The sequence below is a fragment of the Cetorhinus maximus genome, chromosome 13 (assembly GCF_964194155.1).
Source record: "Cetorhinus maximus chromosome 13, sCetMax3.hap1.1, whole genome shotgun sequence".
Classification (NCBI taxonomy): domain Eukaryota; kingdom Metazoa; phylum Chordata; class Chondrichthyes; order Lamniformes; family Cetorhinidae; genus Cetorhinus; species Cetorhinus maximus.
The window spans coordinates 113,563,641-113,584,562 of record NC_135891.1 but is presented as its reverse complement, the minus strand read 5'-3'; the positions used below and the strand labels follow the sequence as shown (position 1 = coordinate 113,584,562).

The following is a 20,922-nucleotide window of genomic DNA, read 5'->3' as shown; positions in this document are numbered from 1 at the left end:
ACCTGCAGTACTCCATCACTATTCCATTGAAATGTTGGCCTGGGTTATGTGCTCTAGCCCTCAAGTGAGATTTGAACCCATGATCTATAAGCAAGCATCCCATCAGTGAGCCAAGACTGGCACTTGTCAGAGCGAAGTTGTTTTTACCAAGGATATATGCTTACTAAGCCACAAACTCCTCTGCTCAGCAAAAAATTACTTGAGAGTTAGATGATGTAATGGGTTAGTCACTGATTTTATACACATGGGACCTGAGCTCAAATCTAGTTTAGACCAATGGGATGAAAGACTCATAGGCCAGAATTTCCCGGTCGGCGTGAGGGGGGGCAGGGCCTGCTTGCCGATGTGTAAAATGACGCGAGATGACGTCAGGCGGAACTCCCGACATCACCCCGCGTTATTTCAATTTTCAGGTCGGCGGGGACGCAGCCAAATCAGCTGTGCGCCCGCCAACCTGTCAACGGCCTATTGAGGCCATTGAAAAACCAATTGCAATAGTTAAAGGATCTGCCCATCCAACCTTAAGGTTGGCGGGCAGGCCGGGAGCCCTGGCGAGTTTCACAGGCGGGATGAGGTTTCATGTAGGTTTTTAAAAATTTAATAAAGGTTTAACTAAAAGTGATGGACATGTCCCACCTCATGTGACAGTGTCTCATGAGGGGACATGTCAGGGAAATTTTATTTTTCTACTTTTAACATTTTTAAATTGGCGCCGATCTCCCTGAGGCAGCACTTAGCCTCAGGGAGATGAGTGCGCTCTTGCAGGCGCATGCGCGAAAGAGAGCACCCTCAGCTTAGGGAATCCCCCCCCCCCCCGCTCGCTCAGGGAGTGCATCGCGCTTCCTGGCGGGCTTCACGCTGGACGGGCCTTAATTGGCCCGCCCACGTAAAATGGCGGTGCGCCCCCAATCGGAGGTGTGCCTGCACGCGCCCGCTCCTGAACCTCCCCCCAGATGGGGGGAAATTCTGCCCATAGAATCATAGATTGGCGCACAGCAGGAGGCTATTTGGCTCATCATGCCTGTGTCTACTCTTACGTAGAGCTATCCAATTAGACCCACTCCCCTGCTCTTGTCCCATTGCCCTGTATTTCTTTCCTTCAAATTTTTATCCATTTCTCTGTTGAAAATTTCTATTAAACCTGCTTGCACTACCCTTTCAGTCAGCGCATTCCAGATCACAACAACGCAGTGTAAAAAAAAGTTTGCTCAAGCTGCTTATGGTTCTTTTGCCAATTGCCTCAAATCCATGTCCTCTGGTTACTGATCCTCCTGGGTCCAATGTGGAATCAGATTGGTCACTCTGAATCCACTTGGTAGCTAGGTCAGACATCGCAAAGCTTCTTCTAACAGGAAATCTCGCACAGAAGGACCACAGACAGGGTGACTGGTGTGGGAAATGGAGAAATGTCACACTGTTGCAGCCAGTGTCATTCCTCTGGGTCTGGAACTGAGCCACATTACTGGGGAAGAATAGAGGGTCCTTACTCTATCTGACTGCAGTAGCCTATCTGGGAGTGTTTGATACTGCAATGGGTGGGGAGGGGAATGGAACTTTTCTCCACAAAACTGGGGCAGGACCACGACAGAAACAGCAGGGAAATGAAGTTGGGTTGCTGCCTCACTATCCAGATCAGGATTTTCTTCTGGGAAAACCTGGAACTCCCTTCCTTACAGGCCTGTGGGTGTACCTACACCACATGGAATGCAATGGTTCAAGAAGGCGGCTCACCACCACCTACTCAAGGGGAATTAGGAATGGGCAACAAATGTTAGCTTTGTCTGCAATGCTCACCTCCCATGAAGAAATAAAAAGAAAGTTCCTGGGAAGCAGTAGAAGCAGCTCTGGAATGGAGCGTAAGAGATTTGTAGTGGGCCCCTCTCTATCTGTTTTCCTCTCAGTAGCCCCAACACTAACCTGTTGAAGGCCTGAGGCTCCTCTGAGTAGGGTTGCCAACTCATATTCTGGGAGACGTTGGTGGAAGTGATGTCATGGAAACCTGGCAGGTTCTAAGGAAGTGTGAGAGAGGAAAACAAACCAACTTTAATTTGGCAAATAGGACAAATGTGCAACAAGGTTGAATAATGATTAAAGTTCAGAGGAAAAGAAAGCTTTACTCACTCTTCAGGGACTGGATACAAGATTCAACGCCTTGGTTTCAAACAGGGACATTAAACGCTGCTAAAACTGAAGAGAACATTTTTTTTCTCTCTCCATCTGTGTTTTTAATGAAATGAAGTAATCCAAGCCCCCACTCGTGCCCATCTCACTCAGACTAACACTCGCTGCTCGCTCCTGATCCCTCAATGAAATTCAAACCCCACCAATCCTATCTCAGTCCACTAAAATCCCAGCAAATGGAGTCTCCCTGTCTTTTCATTGGTTCAAGGTTTGAATTTGATTGGGCGGTGCTGCGCGTATGCGATGTCACCGCGTGGCAATGCCTCACGATGGGAGTTGTGGGTTCTTCCCCTTCTTGGTGGTTGCTGGTGATGAATTATGGGACTGATTTCTTTAAAACATTGTGTTCAAATCTCCTTGCTTTCTTTGGCCACTGGGAGATTGATGCCGAGTCCAGCAGGCTCCTGGCCATCCTGGGAGGGTTGGCAACTCCACCTCTGAGGCCTGAAGTGGCACAGCCAAGATTCTCCTGCTTTGTACTGAAAGTCTCCCTCTTGACAGTGGGCATCCCAGCAGAATCCCAATGTGCACACTTAATAAGCACTGGGATGTGGGCTGACATGAAGGCACTGATGGAAGTCCCCCTTTGTTGGATCTCCGCCCTAAATAGGAAGATCGCCGGTCCACTTCTCCGAAACAGGGAACATGATCATGGAATGAGCCCTGGACGTCTGTGGCCTGAGTGGCTCAGTACCCCTCCCATCAATATCTGTGGAGTCATGCCTCTGAGCTCCAAGGGGATATGGAAATTCCGCCTGGCTTCATGTCTAACACAAAGCAACAGGTAAGCCAGATTTGCCCGCCCCAAGTCTCGGGAGATGGTAGACCTGGACTGGAGGGATGTGACTGGCTGCTGAGACATTCAGCAATTGTGCCAATCAATCACTATTCTAAGAATGAAGCTGATTAGAAGGCCCCAGATAATACGCCTTGAAGAAAATATTTATTAACTCAATACAAATCTCTTTCTTTTCTTCCCCAGTGGGATTGGTAATGTCTTGAATGTAACAGTGCAGCAAGGACTGTTGATTTAATTTTTTTCTTTTTGCAAAGTAAGATGTTGTCAATGACTTGAAATGTGTAGCTGGTGCCTTGAAGTGACATTGTGATTTATAACACGCTAAAGATGCTACTTTCAATAGAAATTCTAATCTCCAATTCCTCTTTTTTTTTATCTTCTAGATGAATCGACCCATTCAGGTGAAGCCTGCTGACAGTGAGAGTCGTGGAGGTAGTTGTCACTGATATTTTATTGAGGGGTGGGGGGGAATATCAGTCGCTGGGTCATCCTTAATATTCTAATTAGACAATGACTGAAGTAAAGTTAATGGATTGGGTTGGGTGTGGATTTAAATGTTTGCACTATCTTATCTTCCAGTTGCCCCAGCTCACTTCCCCCATGCGCCCCCTCCCTCCCCCCCAAACCGTCGTCCAGAGGTGCTGTCTCTTGTTGGCTTTTGAGACCGCAGAGGCACCATTAGTGGCTCATCCGATTACCCAGTCTCCCTGGCCTTAAGGGGGTGTCAGAGGTGAGCAACCCTGCCCACTGCCACTGCCCTGCCCCTTGCCCTTAGCAGACTTCCACCCCTTTGCCGCATAAAGTCGCCGGAGAGCAATCAGGAACAAGGACTCTGGGATATTTTCCCACCTAAAACAAAGGGCTGTCGGAGTGAGACCAATTATAATGCTCATAGGTTTGGGCTAATGGAGGTCAGTTAGATCAGCGTTGAATATATCCATCGTGAGACCTTCCTGTTGTGCATGGTTCAATACTACAGCAGGAAGTGCATTTACCCACTAAGCCACAGAAGAGAAAAAAATGTCTTTTGGTTTATGAAGTGAATACCTGACTGAGATGCATTATTTTTGGAAATCTTGGACGAGAAGTGACATAATGGTGTGCCATCATATTATCTGCTGGAGTTTGACTCTTTTGTCATATGATACTCATATTTAATAATCGTTTTTAATTAAACTTAAGATTTCTAAGTGTGTTTTGGGATGCTTTTCTGTACTAAAAGTAAAATATCAATGCAAATTATAGGTTCAGTCAGCAAAAACTATCACAGACCCACATAGCACAGAAGGAGGCCATTTGGTCCATTGTGTCTATGCTGGCTCTTTGAAAGAGTTTTCCAATTATTCACAACCCCCTCTCCCCCAACGCCACCCCCCGCCCACTCACTGTTTCCCCATAGCAATGCAATTTTATCTTTTTCAAGTACAACCCAATTCCCTTTTGAAAGTTACTATTGATCCTCTTTCCACAGTCCTAGTGCATATCTTAGGCATACAGGGACACAGAAGCTTTAATCATAGGTCCGTGCTAAGGCTGCTGACCTGTGCTGGGGATGGCAGTAGGGATGCTACAACTGGCCTCACTGCAACTGGGCTTGAGAAGGGGAAGTGGTTCAGAGTCCTGCTTGCTGTGTAGGGACCCCAGCTGAAAAAGTGCTCGACTATGGAGGTGGGGTTTGTTGCAATATGCCTTTAAGGGATAGCAGCATGTCATCACTTTAAGGGAAGTGTGTCATGTGATCCAGCCTCAGTTTCACATTGGCCTGGAGCAGAACACAGCAGACACAGCCCTCTGCAGCTCTGATGTCTTCAAACTTTCTGTCCATGCTCACACATGCCTATTCTTAATAAATGAACCCACAGTGTGCATATGACTTTAATGTATAGCAGCATGCCATCGCTTTAAGGCATATTACAACAGGGTTAACAATCAGATTGTGCTTGACTTGGTAGTTCCTCTATGGTAAAATAGCTTGACCACACTCATGACGTAAGCTCATGCCAGAGGGTGGGAAGAACTGGACCCAGACACAAAGCAAGGGAAGAAGAGGCTGATGTTTTAAAATAATTGTAAGGACAGACTTCATCACTGGTATTACATAGCTATTTATGTCATTCCTATGTCTGTTTGGCAGTGTCTTGCGGGAGGCTTTATCAGAGGTCATGGCCCCTTTAGCAACTTTTTTTTAACATTTTGATAATGGGTTTTCTAAGGATGGGTGCGGGCATTTTGTGGGTGACTTTATAATGCTTACTCCTACAGTGGATGTCATGACCTTATTAAACGCACAATAACATCGTTAAGACACATTGAGCAATATGTGTGCCTTATTTCAAATGATATATTGATCTGAAAATCGACAATGGAAATGTTTGAACTTCTCTGTGCAAAATTTGTTGACGGAGACTATCATGGCAGCTTTTGTGGATTTAACCTTTTCTAGAGACATGTAAAATCTCACAAAAATCAAATCTCCTCTTAGCCTTTTTCTCTCCAAGGAGAACAGTCTCAACAGTCTCCCATCTATCTTCATAACTGAAGTTTCTCATCCCTGGAACCATTCTTGTAAACCTCTTCTGCACTCTCTCCAATGTGTTCACATCCTTCCCATAATGTGATAAGGTTACAATCTCAAAACTCCAGGGGAGTGAAATTAGTTGACATCAGCGGAATGAAACAGGCTCATGGTGAATTGGCAACTGATTTTTTTTTAACTGCACTCGATGTTCCTTTCACTGCAGTTCACAGAGCAAAATTACTATGGCAGAATTTTACAGGCTTTGGCAGGTTGGGGGCTCATGAACTTCCCTGGGTGGCTTTCCTGCCGCCCTCTGTCTGCAGTTTTACTGGGGGGGGGGGGAGTGGCTGTGGGAGTGAGGGGTGGGGGGCATTATGGCAGACACCTAGAGCGGCCCCCCCTTGTCCTTGCCATAGTGAGGCCCTTAAGTGGCCCATTATTGGCTTCAGAATTGAGGCTGGGTGGGAAGCAACCCAATTATTGGCCACTTAAGGGTTGCTTCCCATCCAGCCTCAGTTCTGAGGCTAGTGGGAGGAGTTCAAGGGTGGGGAGACGCTTGGCAGGTCACCCCATTCAGCCCTCAAGTGGGAAGGGAGGGGGCACCTTCCTTAGGGGCCCCCCTTTCCATATCAGATGCTGTCTCTCCCGCTGGCCTCAAAAACAACACCCCATGCCCTCTCCCCACCCATCCGTCCCCCCCCACACCGCCCCCAGGCCTCTCCGACCCTCCTTGCCATGATGCCTCACCCCCAACGCCCCCCACACCTACCTGGCCCTGAACTCTGGGACTTAGACTCTGGGGACTGCGTGCAGTGCCAGTCCTGGGTACTGCAGCTGCTGGGACTACAGAGCTGCTGTCCAAGCACAGAATCACAGTATTTTCATGGCACAGAAGGAGGCTATTCAGCCCATCGTGTCTGCACTGGCTCTCCAAATGAGCATTATGACCTAGTAACATTGCCTTGCCTTTTTCCTGTACCCCTGCACATTGTTTCTATTCAAATAATCATCTAATGCCCTCTTGAATGCTTCGATTGAACCTGCCTCCATCACACTTCCTGGCAGTGCATTCCAGACCCAAACCACTCATTGTGTGAAAAAGTTCTTTCTTATGTCACACTTGCTTCTTTTGCAAATCACTTTAAATCTGTGCCCTCTCGTTCTTGATCCTTTTTTGAGTGGGAACAGCTTCTCCCTATCCACTCTGTCCAGCCGCCTCATGATTTTGAACATCTCTATCAAATCTCCTCTCAGCCTTCTTCTCTCCAAGGAAAACAGTCCCAACCTTTCCGATCTATCCTCATAGCTGAAGCTTCTCTTCCCTGGAACCATTCTTGTAAACCTCTTCTCCAGTGTGTTCACATCCTTCCATACAGGTGCCCACAACTGTACACAATTCTCCAGCTGAGGTCTAACGAGTGTCTTATATAAATTCAGCATAACCTCCCTGCTCTTGTACTCTATGCCCCTATTAATAAAGCCAAGGATACAATCAGATTGACTGAGAGCCCTCTGAGATGGGATTTCTGCCCGAGTGAGGGTGGGGGGGTGGTATGTGGCGTGCTGGGGTAGACCCTTCTCCACCAACTAACCCTCCTCGGAGCATTAAATGGCTGCAAGGTTGCTATGATCGACGGGGATGTGTTCCCCACTGACTCTTTGGTGAGGGGGCGGGAAACCCTGCCTCCTGAAAAGTCCCGCCCTCGCCTCACTGTCGCTTTGACTTGGTTTGAAATTAAAAACCTTGGCAGCGTTTTCCAAGTCAATGGGAAATAAAACCTGGCGCGATGTGTAACAGGCTGCCAGTTCGTCACAAGTCCGTTTCCCTTTGCTGGCATAAACCAGTCTCACCCCCAGGCTCCCAAAATTCCTGAGTCTACACTGTTGATAGTGAATAGTTACTTTTGTGTTGTCCCTTGCTGTGGCTTGAGTTATCTCACTGGACTTTGTTTTGGGCAGAGCATTGTGTTGTGAAGAACATTGAGAGAGAGGGAGAGTGTTGAGAACATGGGATGTATGCTCATTCAGGTCTACTAGCATTGACTCCAGCTTGGGGATCCAGTTCCTTCACAAAGTGAGCTCAATTCTTAATGGTTAATTGTCCCGCAAGAGAAATTTGTGTATGTATTTGTATGATTGTCCAGGAGTTAAAATAGCCAAGCTCTCTAATTCTAGGGCAGCGTGTGAGTTTCCAATGTTCCTCGATATCTTCCCAAAACCCACCTGGAGTTAAAATCAGGGCCTGTATGTTCCACTAGGCTTTCAGTCACCTCCTTTACTACTAATGTTCAGTGTAGGATTTTCCCGATTACTGGTGATCCTTGGGATACTAAAGAAATGAATTGTTGATATAAGTTCTCTTCATTACAGTACTTGTAATCTGCTAGTTGCTGATTCCATTTTGGATGGCATTATGAATGCTTTTGTTTCCCCACCCCAACACTCAACCTCCACCCCTCACCACCCCCCGCCCCTCCCCCCCCCCCACACACACACACGTACACACACACACACGTACACACACACACATACACACACACGCACACACACGTACACACACACGTACACACACACGTACACATGTACACACACGTACACACACACATACACACACGTACACATACACACACGCACACACACAAACGCACACACATGCACACACACACGCACACACGTACACACACGCACACATACACACACATACACGTACACACACATACACACACACGTACACACACACGCACGCATACACAAACACGCACACATACACACACACGTACACACAAACACGCACACACGTACACACACATACACACACACACACACATATAAACACACACCCACTTCCTAACAGGCAGACGTAGAGCAAAGGCAGGGGCCTAGGAGGGAGTCTCAAGCCTACTTTGAGCTGGGGATGGTGAGTGGTGCTATAAGGTACGATTTACGGAGAATACGGAAGCCGTGTTGCCCACGCTGGATTCTGCTGCAGAATCCCAACAGAGCGTCCAGGTGCTGAAGCAGCCGTACCTGATTTCTTCAGTTCTACTCCGCTGCTGCCCGAGATTTCCACTTGGATCATCCTTCAGCATTCCCTTCGGGACGAGGAGAGTTGGCAGTGCCGCATAAAGCTACAGAAAAAATTTCAGGGAGCTGCATGGTATCATTAAAAATGCCTGAGTGATGAAACTGGAGACGCTGGGTTTATTCTCCTGGGAGCAGAGAAGATGAAGGGGGCGATAGAGGCTTTTGAATGCCAGAGGCAGAAGGGTTGGTTACCAGAGGTCACGGATTTAAGTTGATCGGCAAAAGGACCAGAGATGACATGAGGAAAGATTTTTTTTACAGTGCGTTGTGATCTAGAATGCATTGCCTGATAGGGTGGTAGCAGAGTCAATTGTAACTTTCAGAAGAAATTGGATAGATATTTGAAGGGGAAAAGTTACAAGGCTATGAGGAAAGAGCAGGGGAGTTGAAATGAAATGGGTAGCTCTTCCAAAGAATTGACACAGGAACATACAAACATATAAATTAGGAGCTGGCATAGGCCATTCAGCCCCTCGAACCTGCTCTGCCATTCCAAAAGATCATGACTGATCTGATTGTGGCCTTAACTTCACTTTCCTGTCTACCCCTCTATAACCTTTGGCTCCCTTGTTAATCAATAATCTATCTAACTCAGCCTTAAAAATATTCAAGTGACCCTGCCTCCACTGCTCTCTGGGGAAGAGAGTTCCACAGACTCATGACACTCTGAGAGAAAAAAACATTCTCCTAATCTCCGTCTTCAATGGGAGACCCCTTGTTTTTAAACTGTGTCCCCTAGTTCTAGTCTCTCCCACAAGGGGAAACGTCCTCTCAGCGCCCACCCTGTCAAGTCCCCTCAGGATCTTATATGTTTCAATAAGATCACCTCTTATTCTTCTGAACTCCAGTGGATACAGGCCCACTAAGTCCTACCTTTCCTCATAAGGAAAACCCCTTCATCCCAGGAATCAGTCAAGTGAACCTGCTCTGAACTTCTCCTAAGCCAATTATATCCCTGGGTCAAATGGCGTCCTCTGGTTCAGCTTCATGGCCGGAATTTTCCAGCCCCACATGGCGGAATCCCCCGTGCGGATGGGACAAGCCATTCAAATGTCCTTTGATTTCAGCGGGACCCGGAAGATCCCATCGGTGGGAAGGGCCGGAAAGTTCCAGCCCACGATTCTGTGACTCTGCCTGTACGGAAATATTAAAAACCAAAACGCAAAATAATACAAATTCACAACACTGCCAGCGCTTCGAACAAGAGAATACTTTAGGTGCGTAACAAAAACAGAAATACCTGGAAAAACTCAGCAGGTCTGGCAGCATCGGCGGAGAATTCTCCGCCGATGCTGCCAGACCTGCTGAGTTTTTCCAGGTATTTCTGGTTTTGTTTTGGATTTCCAGCATCCGCAGTTTTTTGCTATTATCTCTATGTACGTTAGGTGCGTGTTGTGGAACACCTTTAAAGGGGCGTTGTTATTTCTGTATACACACGAGAAGGGAAATGATGCAGTGTATCAGGTGATTCAGACTTAACCTCAGTTTGTTTTGAGGAAGCTACCAGCTGAAATGTGTCTACAAGCTCTCCGACTTTGTAATACTGCTACCAACTTCTCAAATCCTTAATAATTGAACCGATGTATTTTTGTGTCACCCAGTCCCTTATGTGTGGTTGGCGCCTTGATGTTTATCCGCTAAGTTATGCACAAGGGGAAGAAAAACAACGTGTTGACCTGTCTCTCAAAATGTTATGCAGCCTTTTCCCTTTTCAAATGTTGGCGATCCGCTCGGTAGTTTCAATCAACACTTGCTCTTATGTAGATCTGTAGCATTTGCAGTTTATTTTCTTATACAAGAAAATGACTTTGCCTTTATTATTTTAAGTTAAACATGTCAGCAATATTCTGTTCATTGATGGGGCAGAAATAACAGTAAAACCAAAGCATGGTGATTTAGGGGGAGTTGGTGGTGTAGTGGTAATGTCATTCGACGAACAATTCAGAGGACCAGGCTAATGCTCTGAAGACGTGGGTTCAGTTAATAAACCTGGAATTAAAAGCTAGTTTTAGTAATGGTGACCATGAAACAATTGTCATAAAAACCCATCTGGTTCACTAATGCCCTTTAGGGAAGGAAATTTTTATTTTGTTATTCATTTATGGAATGTGGGTGTCGCTGGCTAGGCCAGCTTTTATTGCCCGTCCCTAAATGCCCTTGAGAAGGTGGTGGTGAGCTGCCTTCTTGAACCGCTGCAGTCCATGTGGTGTAGGTACCCCCACAATGCTGTTAGGGAGGGAGTTCCAGGATTTTGATCCAGTGACAGTGAAAGAACGGCGATATATTTCCAAGTCAGGATGGTGAGTGGCTTGGAGGGGAACTTCCAGGTGGTGGTGTTCCCATGTATCTGCTGCCCTTATCCTTCTAGATGGCAATAGTCGTGGGTTTGGAAGGTGTTGTCTAAGGAACATTGGTGAGTTGCTGCAGTGCATCTTGTGGATGGTACACACTGCTGCTACTGTTTGTCTGTGGTGGAGGGAGTGAATGTTTGTGGAAGGAGTGACAATCAATTGGACAGCTTTTTCTTGGATGGTGTCAAGCTTCTTGAGTGTTGTTGGAGCTGCACTCATCCAGGCAAGTGGGCAGTATTCCATCACACTCCTGACTTGTGCCTTGTAGATGGTGGACAGACTTTGGGGAGTCTGGAGATGAGTGATGCAGGATTCTGAGCCTCTGACCTGCTCTTGAAGCCACAGTATTTATATGGCTAGTCCATTTCAGTTTCTGGTCAATGGTAACCCCCAGGATGTTGATAGTAGGGGATTCAGGGATGGTAATGCCATTGAATGTCAAGGGGTGATGGTTAGATTCTCTCTTGTTGGAGATAGTCATTACCTGCTGGCCTACATGTGACTCCAGATCCACAACAACATGCTTGACTCTTAACTGGTCTCTGAAATGATCAAGCAAGCCACTCAGTCGAAGGGCAATTAGGAATGGGTAACAAATGCTGGCCTTGCCAGCAACACTCATATCCCAAGAAAGAATAAAAAAAGAAGAGCATGTAGGGAAGTCCAAGCAATGCAGTCCTTCAAACATTGAATTCAGTGAATTGTATGTTTTTAAACACTTTTTTATTTCATTGCTACTTTCTTTTCAATCTAGGTTCTTTATATATCACTGGGTTGTGAAAGAAACGGAACAGCTTGTGCCTTTCTTCTTCCAATAGGGCAGGATCCCACCTGCTGGGCGCATAGGCCTCAGCCAGGAGCTTGCAAGGGAATCGCCACCCCCCTCTGCTGGTAACCCGGGCAATTACATAACAAAATGTGGCGTGTGTTTGGAACTGAGGAACGTAGTCATGTATTTTAAGGCATGTGAATTCAGCAAACATTATTCGTTTAGAAGGCCCCTGGATCAGATGAAATAGGCTCCATTTTCAGGAAGTACAAACTGGCTTGAGGAGGAATGAAGCGTTTACAAGGTGGGACACTCGACACTAGGTTATTCCTTTCCTCTCACACCGCTAACTTCCTGAACCACTGGGCTGCATTTTACATGGGGGGGAGGGGGGCGCAGACTGTCCCCACCACCCTCCCCACCCCCGGAAGTAAAGTGGGCTGGAAGCCGACCCGCCTTGTGCCAGCCACAGCATGCTGCGGGCAGCTCAATTGGCGAAGAGTGGGATTTCTGCCCCTCACTTGGGAGGCAGTCCCGCTCTCGGGATATTGGCCGGCAGCTCCATTGCTCCCGGCAACGCCAGATCTGGGTAGTGGCACTGCAGGCAGAAGGCCACAGAGGAGCATGGGTGCCCCAAGAAGTTAAGTCCCAGGGATTTAGTGTGGGGTGGGCTCCCAGAGCCCAGGGAGAGGGGGATGGTGGGGGGGGCGGGGGCGCGTGTTGTGTCAGGCAGGCGGCACCGAAGGAAGTGGGGGGGAGAGTGATATTTTGGGGGCGTGCCCCGATGTGTGCAGGGCACCCCCCAAATGAGTGCCCCTCCGTCCTTCCTGCCTTTGTTCAGGTAGGCCTTAAAAAAACAGCATGCCCACTTCCACCCGACTGCCCAGGCTAGCTGTATTTCGGCGTGGGCAGCATGTGATTCAGGTCAATAGGCTTGTTAACAATCCTAAATGACTCTGAATTATTTATTTACATATGGTGGGCGGGCTGTTGATTTCAGTTCCTTACCACCTATCATTATTATAAGGGTGAGCTCGGGGGTGGGCAAGGAAGGTGGTGGACTAGCCACTCGACCTATGTCCCCCCCCCCCCCCAACCACTGAAAAGATGCCCAGTGGGGGCATGTAAAATCCAGCCCACTGTTTACCACCATCCCTTCCCCTCCCACAATGACTTGGTGCTATAAATGTATATTCATCAGTGTTATACAGGTAAGTATCTAGCCTATGCTCCACACTTGGGATCAAGAGGCCTATTGCTTGAGCCTAACAGTTGACCTGCCTTATTTCCAACATGTTACCAGTGCCATGGGCCAAGGCTACTTGCTGAATGGGGCAATACGTCTAGGCTGAAGTACAGGATGTGGGGCCTGGTACCATCTTGAATGGGACCAGGACAATCTGTAGCGTTCTAGCCTTTTTTATTCTCACTTTTGCTGCCACAACCCTCAAAAGAAACAATAGGATTGGAGAAAAGAAAAACAGGTGAGTAAAGCTTTACAAAGTATTTTATTTAAAATAAATACAATGGATCGAAGGGATTTTATTGTACGGAAGAAAACCAAATGAAATACATTGGAAAGAGAGCGTGTGTGAGGAAGAAAAGAGAATTCTGAAGGGTGTGAGGTTAATGGAGGGCTAAAAAAAAAGCCTGGGCCTACTGTAATGCTGCAAACCACTGCTTTTGGCTTCACTGGCCTACCTGGAGATCAGGCAGGGTTGCCTCATTTAAATATTTTTGTGGGTGTATATTGCCAGGATGGGCACATCTTGGTGCCTGCATGCGGGGTGCAGGATGTGGTGTTGGTTGACACTGTTAAAGGTGGGGGGGTAGGGGGGGTGGGGAAGGGGCAGAATCAAGCTTTGAAAGAGTTTTCTCCCTCTCGTCATAAGCAGGTTGATCCAACAATGTGGCAGTTCCCAGATCTTCTAGGCCAAGTCATCCAACCTAGTGACCGTTTTGGGGCTCCAGTTCCACTCTCGCCTGGGGGAAGGATTTTCCTCTCGTTGGGCGGGCACGGCAGGTGGGCCCAGGAGTGCCCGTGATCAGGCCCCGACCACAATTTCACCCAATTAAAGGCCGGCCAACGTGAACCGCACAGAGCTGCCTCAGGGACCTGAAGATTTTCCACATTAAAAATGAAGTTTTTTTAAAAAAGGAAAATGTGTCCCCTCATGTGACTCTGTCACATGAGCAGGAGCATGTTGAAAATGAGTTCTAAAAACTTCTATTTTATTTTTTAATTAACATCAGAAACCTCATCCTGCCCATGGATGTGGTTTCCTCAAAAATCCAAAGGCCGCTTGGCCTAATCGCCTGCCCGCCAACTGTAAGGTTGGATGGGCAGAGAAAAATTCCATTGAATTAATTGATTAATGGGCTTAACAGCCTCTTAATTGACGGCGGGTGCGTTGCCAACTCCCTCGTGCGCGCGTTGCCGACTGAAATATCGCGCGCTATTTCACGCTCGTGCGTATCGGGCGCGGGCCCGCCCACCCGCCGAGCCTTAAATCCAGGTCCCCGGAGTCCGGATTCCTTCTTGTAGCCGGAATGCCGGGCAGAAAGGATTTGGGAATCGCACAAATTGCATCGGTGGGAAAGCCAGCAGCAACGCCTCCCAAGACATCATGGGCCTTGTGTGGGTGGGTGTTCTGCCTGCCTCAGGGGGCCATCGGACATTAGGGTGTTGGTCTGCACTGGGCACAGATCAGTGTTCCTGACGCCCACCGGTTTTGTCCCATCTCAGCTGAAGCCTCAGTTGGCTGCAGAGACATTTTGCCTCAGTTCCTGAAGAAACTCTGGGGTCAGGCACTCGAAATTTTTTATTATTTGGAATGATATGCGTTTACTTGCATGGAGAAAAGGATGTTTTTGTTTTTATTCATTCGTGGGATGCGGGCTTCGCTGGCTGAGACAGCATCAACTACGTATCAACTTACCACACCTCCGAAATATCCTGCGGGCTCTGAAGTATTTCAGCATGCAATAACTGGTGTACGTAAGCATATCTGAGAGGCACAGGGTTAATATTATCCTCGTGAAACTACTCCAGATTTTAGATTCGTTTGATGACAAAGATAAGAATTTTTTTCAACGTCGACATCAACAGCTTGCATTTTTATAGCACTATTAATGTAGTAAAATGTCCCAAGGCGATTCACAGGAGCATGAAAATTGACACCGAGCCCGCATGCTGGGAGATATTGGACCAGGAGACCAAATCCTGGAATACGAGGTGACGTTTATTTACATAAATAAAAACAAAAAACTACTGCGGATGCTGGAAATCCAAAACAAAAACAGAATTACCTGAATACGTTTATTTACATGTGGCTCACCCAAATGGATGGAAATTTCCATGGATTTCCATTCCCCCCCCCATCCCCGCCCCATGAAAGGAATTACTTTTGTTTATCCTGCATTCAAAGTGTGCCTCTCAATGAGTGCGTTAATTAATTAATAGAGGCTCATATTTTCTGCGTTTATAAAATATCAGCCTTGTCCAGGTCCACATCGTTGAGGCAGGGTGGGGGGGTGTCAGTGCAACACAACATTTTGCTTCAGCAGCCCCGAACCAGTAGACTATCAGATTCCTTGATGGGTTGTTAAAGTATCTGAGGGAGGCCAGCAGGGAAGCTAACTCTTTTTTTCTTGAAAAAAAAGAGAGGTTTCAATTTGTACTTATCTCCGTCGAGCAGCAGCCTATTTGGTTGCGCAGCTGTGCAGGGGATTGTGTGGTAGCAGTTGCCAGCTGTAAATTAGGGAGGAATAAAAACCCTAGATAGCTTTATTCAGTCGTGAGGGATGACAGGATGGAAAGAATCAGGCCTGACCTTTGCAAATTGACCTTCCCGTCCCAATGAGCCGCCCTCATCACCGCGCTCACTTTTTGGGCCATCGTTTGATAGGTCAGAATGAACCAGGGCGGCTTTGTTCATGATGTGGTTCTGTGGGGTGCTATTCCCCACCTTTTTCTTTTCCTGTAGCCTTTGAGCAGCGAGATGATTTATTGTTGTTGAAAGCCCAAGAGGACAAAGTAAATTAGTTTTTTTTTGCTTTGTGAAGTAGAGGCAGGCAAACACAGCTTGAGCTGAGACAGCTTGGGGTCTACAGCAAAGCTTTTATATCTTAAAACTGATAGAGATTTCCTCCTGTCTTGTCCCAGAGCGCCTTCGTCAGAGCTAGACTGCTATGTACCAGCCGGCAGCCACTGCTGTCTGTTCCTTTGCACACACAAAGGGAGATTGTAAAGTTGGAAAGTGGTCCGGGCTGCGCTCAGTCAACTTACCCTTTTGTTCCTCATTCTCTTTCTTCGGCGAACGCTCCATATTGTTGATTTGCGGTTTTGTGAATGCCAGCGCGAGGGAAAATCTTTTCCATTTTGAACTCGGTGGCACTGCTGGGGCACTGTGGGTCAGCGCTGGGATAAGACTGTGTGTGATAGATAGAGAGAGAGAGAAAGGGAGAGAGAGAGAGAGACAGATAACCAGTGGCTGACCCCATATCACCCATTCTGCCCTCTTGGCCAAAGTCAAATGACCCTCAATGTATTCCCTAAATTTTGCCCAGTCTGCAAATTTGCACATGTTGACCTATCAAAAAGAAGTGCTTAGCTATGTAATAACTTGACCTAATTTCCTTCTGAAGGTAGTGCTAGCCACCAAGGAAGGCAGCTAATTCTCCTGGAAATAAGGAAGGCACCAGGACACTTGTCATGGCAGGGAGAATGTAGGCTGATCTGGCATTCAGTGTCGTTCACTCTCCTTTCCTTAAGAGTAGGCAAGTGGGATATTATTAGACAGTAGGGATTATTCCAGGAAGCGGAAAAAAGCCCCAGTAAAATAGAAATATTTAATAGAATTATATATCATATAGATTTAACAACCTGGGAAATGTTCAGCAGCAATTTTCGCCCAGATTATTTTTATGAATTTCCGGCAGTGGTCACTTTCCTTTCAAAACTGCTCCCCTGGGCTGTACTTTGCACTGTTTGGACAGCTGCTATTTGGGCCAAATGTACTGGGCAATGTTGAACTGAGCTCATCGCTTGTTAGCTATGTCATTCTACATGCTCATCTACATCTGGTAGCTTCATTGGGTGAAATAGGAGCCATGAAGATAACGACAAATAAATTAACTGGGGAAATATGGAGAAATGTCTTCACTCAGAGTGGCTAGAATGTAGAACTCACTACTACAGGAAGTAGTTGAGGCAAATAGCTTAGATACTTTCCAAAGGACACTAGATGAGTACATGAGAGAAAAGGGGATAGAAAGATACATTGAAAGACTGAGATGGAATAGAAGGCGACTCGCGAGGAATATTAACACCAGTATCGACTAGTTGGGACGAATAGCCAGTTTATGGGCTCTACAGTCAATGTAAATCTATGTTAAGATAAAAGCAGATAAAAGAAGAGTCATACGGACTCAAAGCGTTAACTCTGTTTCTCTCTCCACAGATGCTGCCAGACCTGCTGAGTTTTTCCAACATTTTCTGTCTTTATTACAGATTAAGATAATTGGCAAAAACCCAGTGAGGAGCATTTTTGTTTATGCAGCAAGAGGTTATGATCTGGAATGCATGACCTGAAAGGGCGGCGGAAGAAAATTGAATAATAACTTTTCAAAAGGATTTGAATGAACATTTGAAGGGGAAAAATGTGCAGAGCTATGGGGAAGGAGTGGGATAGTGTGGTTAATCTTTCAAAGAGCTCAGCTACAATAGATCGAGTAGCCTCCTTCTGTGCTGCGTCATTCCAGGAAACTGGGAATTTTAACGTTTGTTTATGAGGCTGATGCTCAAGGTGCCCCCCTTGCCTGGAATCTTCACGTGAGGCTTCATCGAAAGCGGCCGCTGGACAGTTAGAACTGACTGGCCAGCTGCCCGCCTGGAACACGCGTGACATGGCAGCTGACCACTTGCCAGCAGGCAAAGGTTGCAGCACATGGGTAAGACATGTGGGGGCGGGTGGCGGGGTCTCGCGGATGGGTAGTGGAGATTCGGGCTCAACAGTGGTGCAGCGTTTCCTTTTGCTGGTCACTCCTGCTCCTCCTGGCCCCCATCAATGATAAGTTCAAAACGTACATGTTAAGGCCTCTGCTTCTTCCCCAACAGGATGCCTACTGTGGGCACTCCCTGTTCATCACACGACTGAATGCCAGTGCTCTCCTGGCTGGCCTCCCACCTGTAGAACAGAATCATAGAATGGTTACAGCTCAGGAGGATACCATTCGGCCCGTCACATCTGTACCAGCTCTCTGCAAAAGCAATCCAGCTAGTCCCACCTTTTCGCTGTAGCCCCGCAATTTTTTTCTCCAGATAATTATCCAATTCCCTTTAGAAAGCCACGATTGAATCTGCCTCCACCACACTCTCAGGCAGTGCATTTCTTCCAGCAACCCAGTACAGCAAGGCTTAGGCCTTGGACCTTGGTTGTCATTCCCACCCTTCGTTTTCTGTAAACGAGAGCTCACTCAGGTATCTGCTGCCTGTCTTTGAACTCACACCATATCCCATTCACCCGTCATCCCTTGCTCACAAGAGGACGTGGGCACATCCCTGCCACTGTCCCGAGCCCCAAATGTTAGAACTTGGACAACCGGCTCAATTGAATCCAAAATCAGCACTGATTCCCTCATACATGGAGTTGAGGTAGAAGATCAGCTCGATTGGCTTGCTCCTATTTTATATGTTCATAAATACAAATGCCATTGCTCTAAATGTATAACACTATACAGCATTGCTAAACATGTTAGGAAAACAGAAGTGGTTATGGTTACTGTGATCTGTGCCATGTGCAGGTTTAAGTCGTTTTATGCTTTGGATGAGCATAAATAGCTCCTGCAGCTCCCAGGAGCCCGTGTGTCTCTTACAGAACCTGACTGATAATGTCGTGTGTCATTTGGCCTAATATACAAACTGAAAAAACCCCGTGAATTAAACTGTGTTTGTGTACCAAGTAATGATGCCATGCACTCTGAGTGGAAGTTAAAGCAACGCTAGCAATGTATGACCAAATAGTTATTCCTTACAATTACAAACAGCATCCATCCCCACACAAAGAAGTTTCAATTTAGAATAGTGACTCATTAACCCAGGGTGGAATTCAGGAAAAACGTCTTTACCCAGAGAGTGGTGGGAATGCAGAGCTCCACATGGACTACTTGGGGCAAATTGCAGAGGTGCATTTAAGGGGATGCTGGCTGAGCACATGAGAGGGAAAGGAACACAAGGATATGTTAATGGGGTTAGATGAACAGGGGTGAGAGAAGGCTCATGTGGAGCATAAACAACAGCATGGATCAGTTGGGCCAAATGGCCTGTTTCTGTGCTATAAATACTATGGAACAATGTAAATCTTTTATTTTGTGCTAACCACATGAGGGTAGTGTGGAAAAGAACATTCACCCAACGCCACTATCGAATATTCCCAGATCAAAGCTCAGTCCATTTTGCCTCAACACTTTGCTTTGACCCTCCAAGCAGAGAGTGGAATCGCAATCTTTGACACTTCTCCCCCACTTCCCTCAGTAGCACCTGAAAGGTCAGCTTAGTGTTATAAGTTGGCGTTATAAGTTGCTGTCAGTGACCCTATTAAGGCAGACATCAGACCCGTACCAGGTTCCTCTTGCTGCCATGCTAACCCAGTTGTTGGCCTGTTTGAAAACATATTTTGTTTTGGGCAACTGTGCCTGCTACTCTTTGGTGTCAGGTTGTTCTGAATCCTGTAGAGTGATACTTGCTGCCTGTAGGATCTGTTTGAAACTGCCCAAACTCGTTTCAGATAACAGCTGGCACAGAGAGGTGGCTATCAACCTGTCAACCCGAGTTGGACTCAAACCCAGGTGCCAATATGTCAAGGGCAGTATGCCAACCCACTACGCTACTCGGTTCCTTCATATTTTACACTACTTTTTAATAAGTGTCTTCAGTTTTCTGCGCCATAAGTTTTAACTCCCTCAGCATTTTCTAGTTTACTCCTTGTCAACAGCCTCCCCCACCCCCATAGTGTTTCTTGGACTCTTGGCATTCCCCAATTTCCATTGAGCCACCAGAAACCTCATCGTTTCTCTCCCTCTCTCCTCCTCCCTCTTTGACCAACCTTCTGGTCACCTGTCCAAATATCTCCTTATGTGCCTTGGTGTCAAAGGTTTGTTTGAGAACGTTCCTGTGAAGCACCTGGGGATGTTTTACTATGTTAAAGGTGCTACATAAATGCAAGTTTGTTGTTGTGTACGCCATGTAGGGTTGCCAACCCTCCAGGATTGGCCTGGAGTCTCCAGGAATTGAAGATCAATCACCAGGACACTGCTCTGTGTAACTCTGGAGAAAAATCATTGGGATATTAAAAAAGATTGTTTTTTTATGTTACTTTCTTCAGACATTTCTCTTTACCAGATATAAACATATTGAAATTGGGAATAAAGGGCAGTTTGACTGACAGTCAAATATCATCCAGCTGGGTAATGAGTATTTTTGCTTTCCAGTTGGTGTAGGGAGGCAGTACGTCACAGGAATGGATGTATTGGCCGACTAATGGCTGGAGCGTGGGGGCAAGTGATGTGATGAAAATTCCAGGAATACATTTAATCACAGTTGGCAACCCTATGCACCAGTGGGGTAGGTCACCTTCACTAGGCCCCTCTATCAATGGCTCTCTGAATCCTGAATACAAGGAGATAGAAGATGGTTTCTGGGGATTGTCTATCTCTCTCTTCTGGTGGCCTATGACCAGCTCACTGTTACTCTAGAGGGTCGTGCCTTAGATCAGGAGTGGAGGATTTCAGATCAAAACCCTTATCTAGCCACCAAATCCTAGTGAAACATACTGCTTTCTCAAATTTTCTCTCCATTTGTTCCTGCAGCAAACTAACCAAAGACACACCCTTTCATGGTAAAGTTTGTGACCTGGGAGAACAATACCAATACAGCCTCCCTGTGCTGCCATCCTGATATTCTGCCCTCTAGCGACATCGTGTAGATTAGGTGCAGAGAAACTGTCTCCTGCACATCTATCCTGATTCCTTGCATGGCCTCATCCTAGGGTGCTAACCCTCCAGGTTTATCCTGGATTCTCCAAAAATTCAACATGAAACCTCCAGGATAAGCAACCGAGGAGAAAAATCATGAGGGCATTAAAAAATGGTGTTCATGTTAAAAAAAAAAATTCTCTTCCGGTGCTTTTGTTTATGCGTTACAAAAAAAAAATGAAGCTGG

At 46.7% G+C, this 20,922-nt stretch overlaps 1 protein-coding gene across 1 annotated transcript in view; it reads left to right on the top strand.

Moving 5' to 3' along the window:
- Positions 1-20,922, top strand: part of LOC144688967 (CUGBP Elav-like family member 4) — a 433,573-nt gene that overhangs the window by 229,020 nt on the left and 183,631 nt on the right. The window contains exon 3 of the mRNA XM_078556039.1: positions 3,364-3,412. Within this exon, the coding sequence (XP_078412165.1) occupies positions 3,364-3,412 (49 nt within the window). The remainder of the gene's footprint in view (positions 1-3,363; positions 3,413-20,922) is intronic.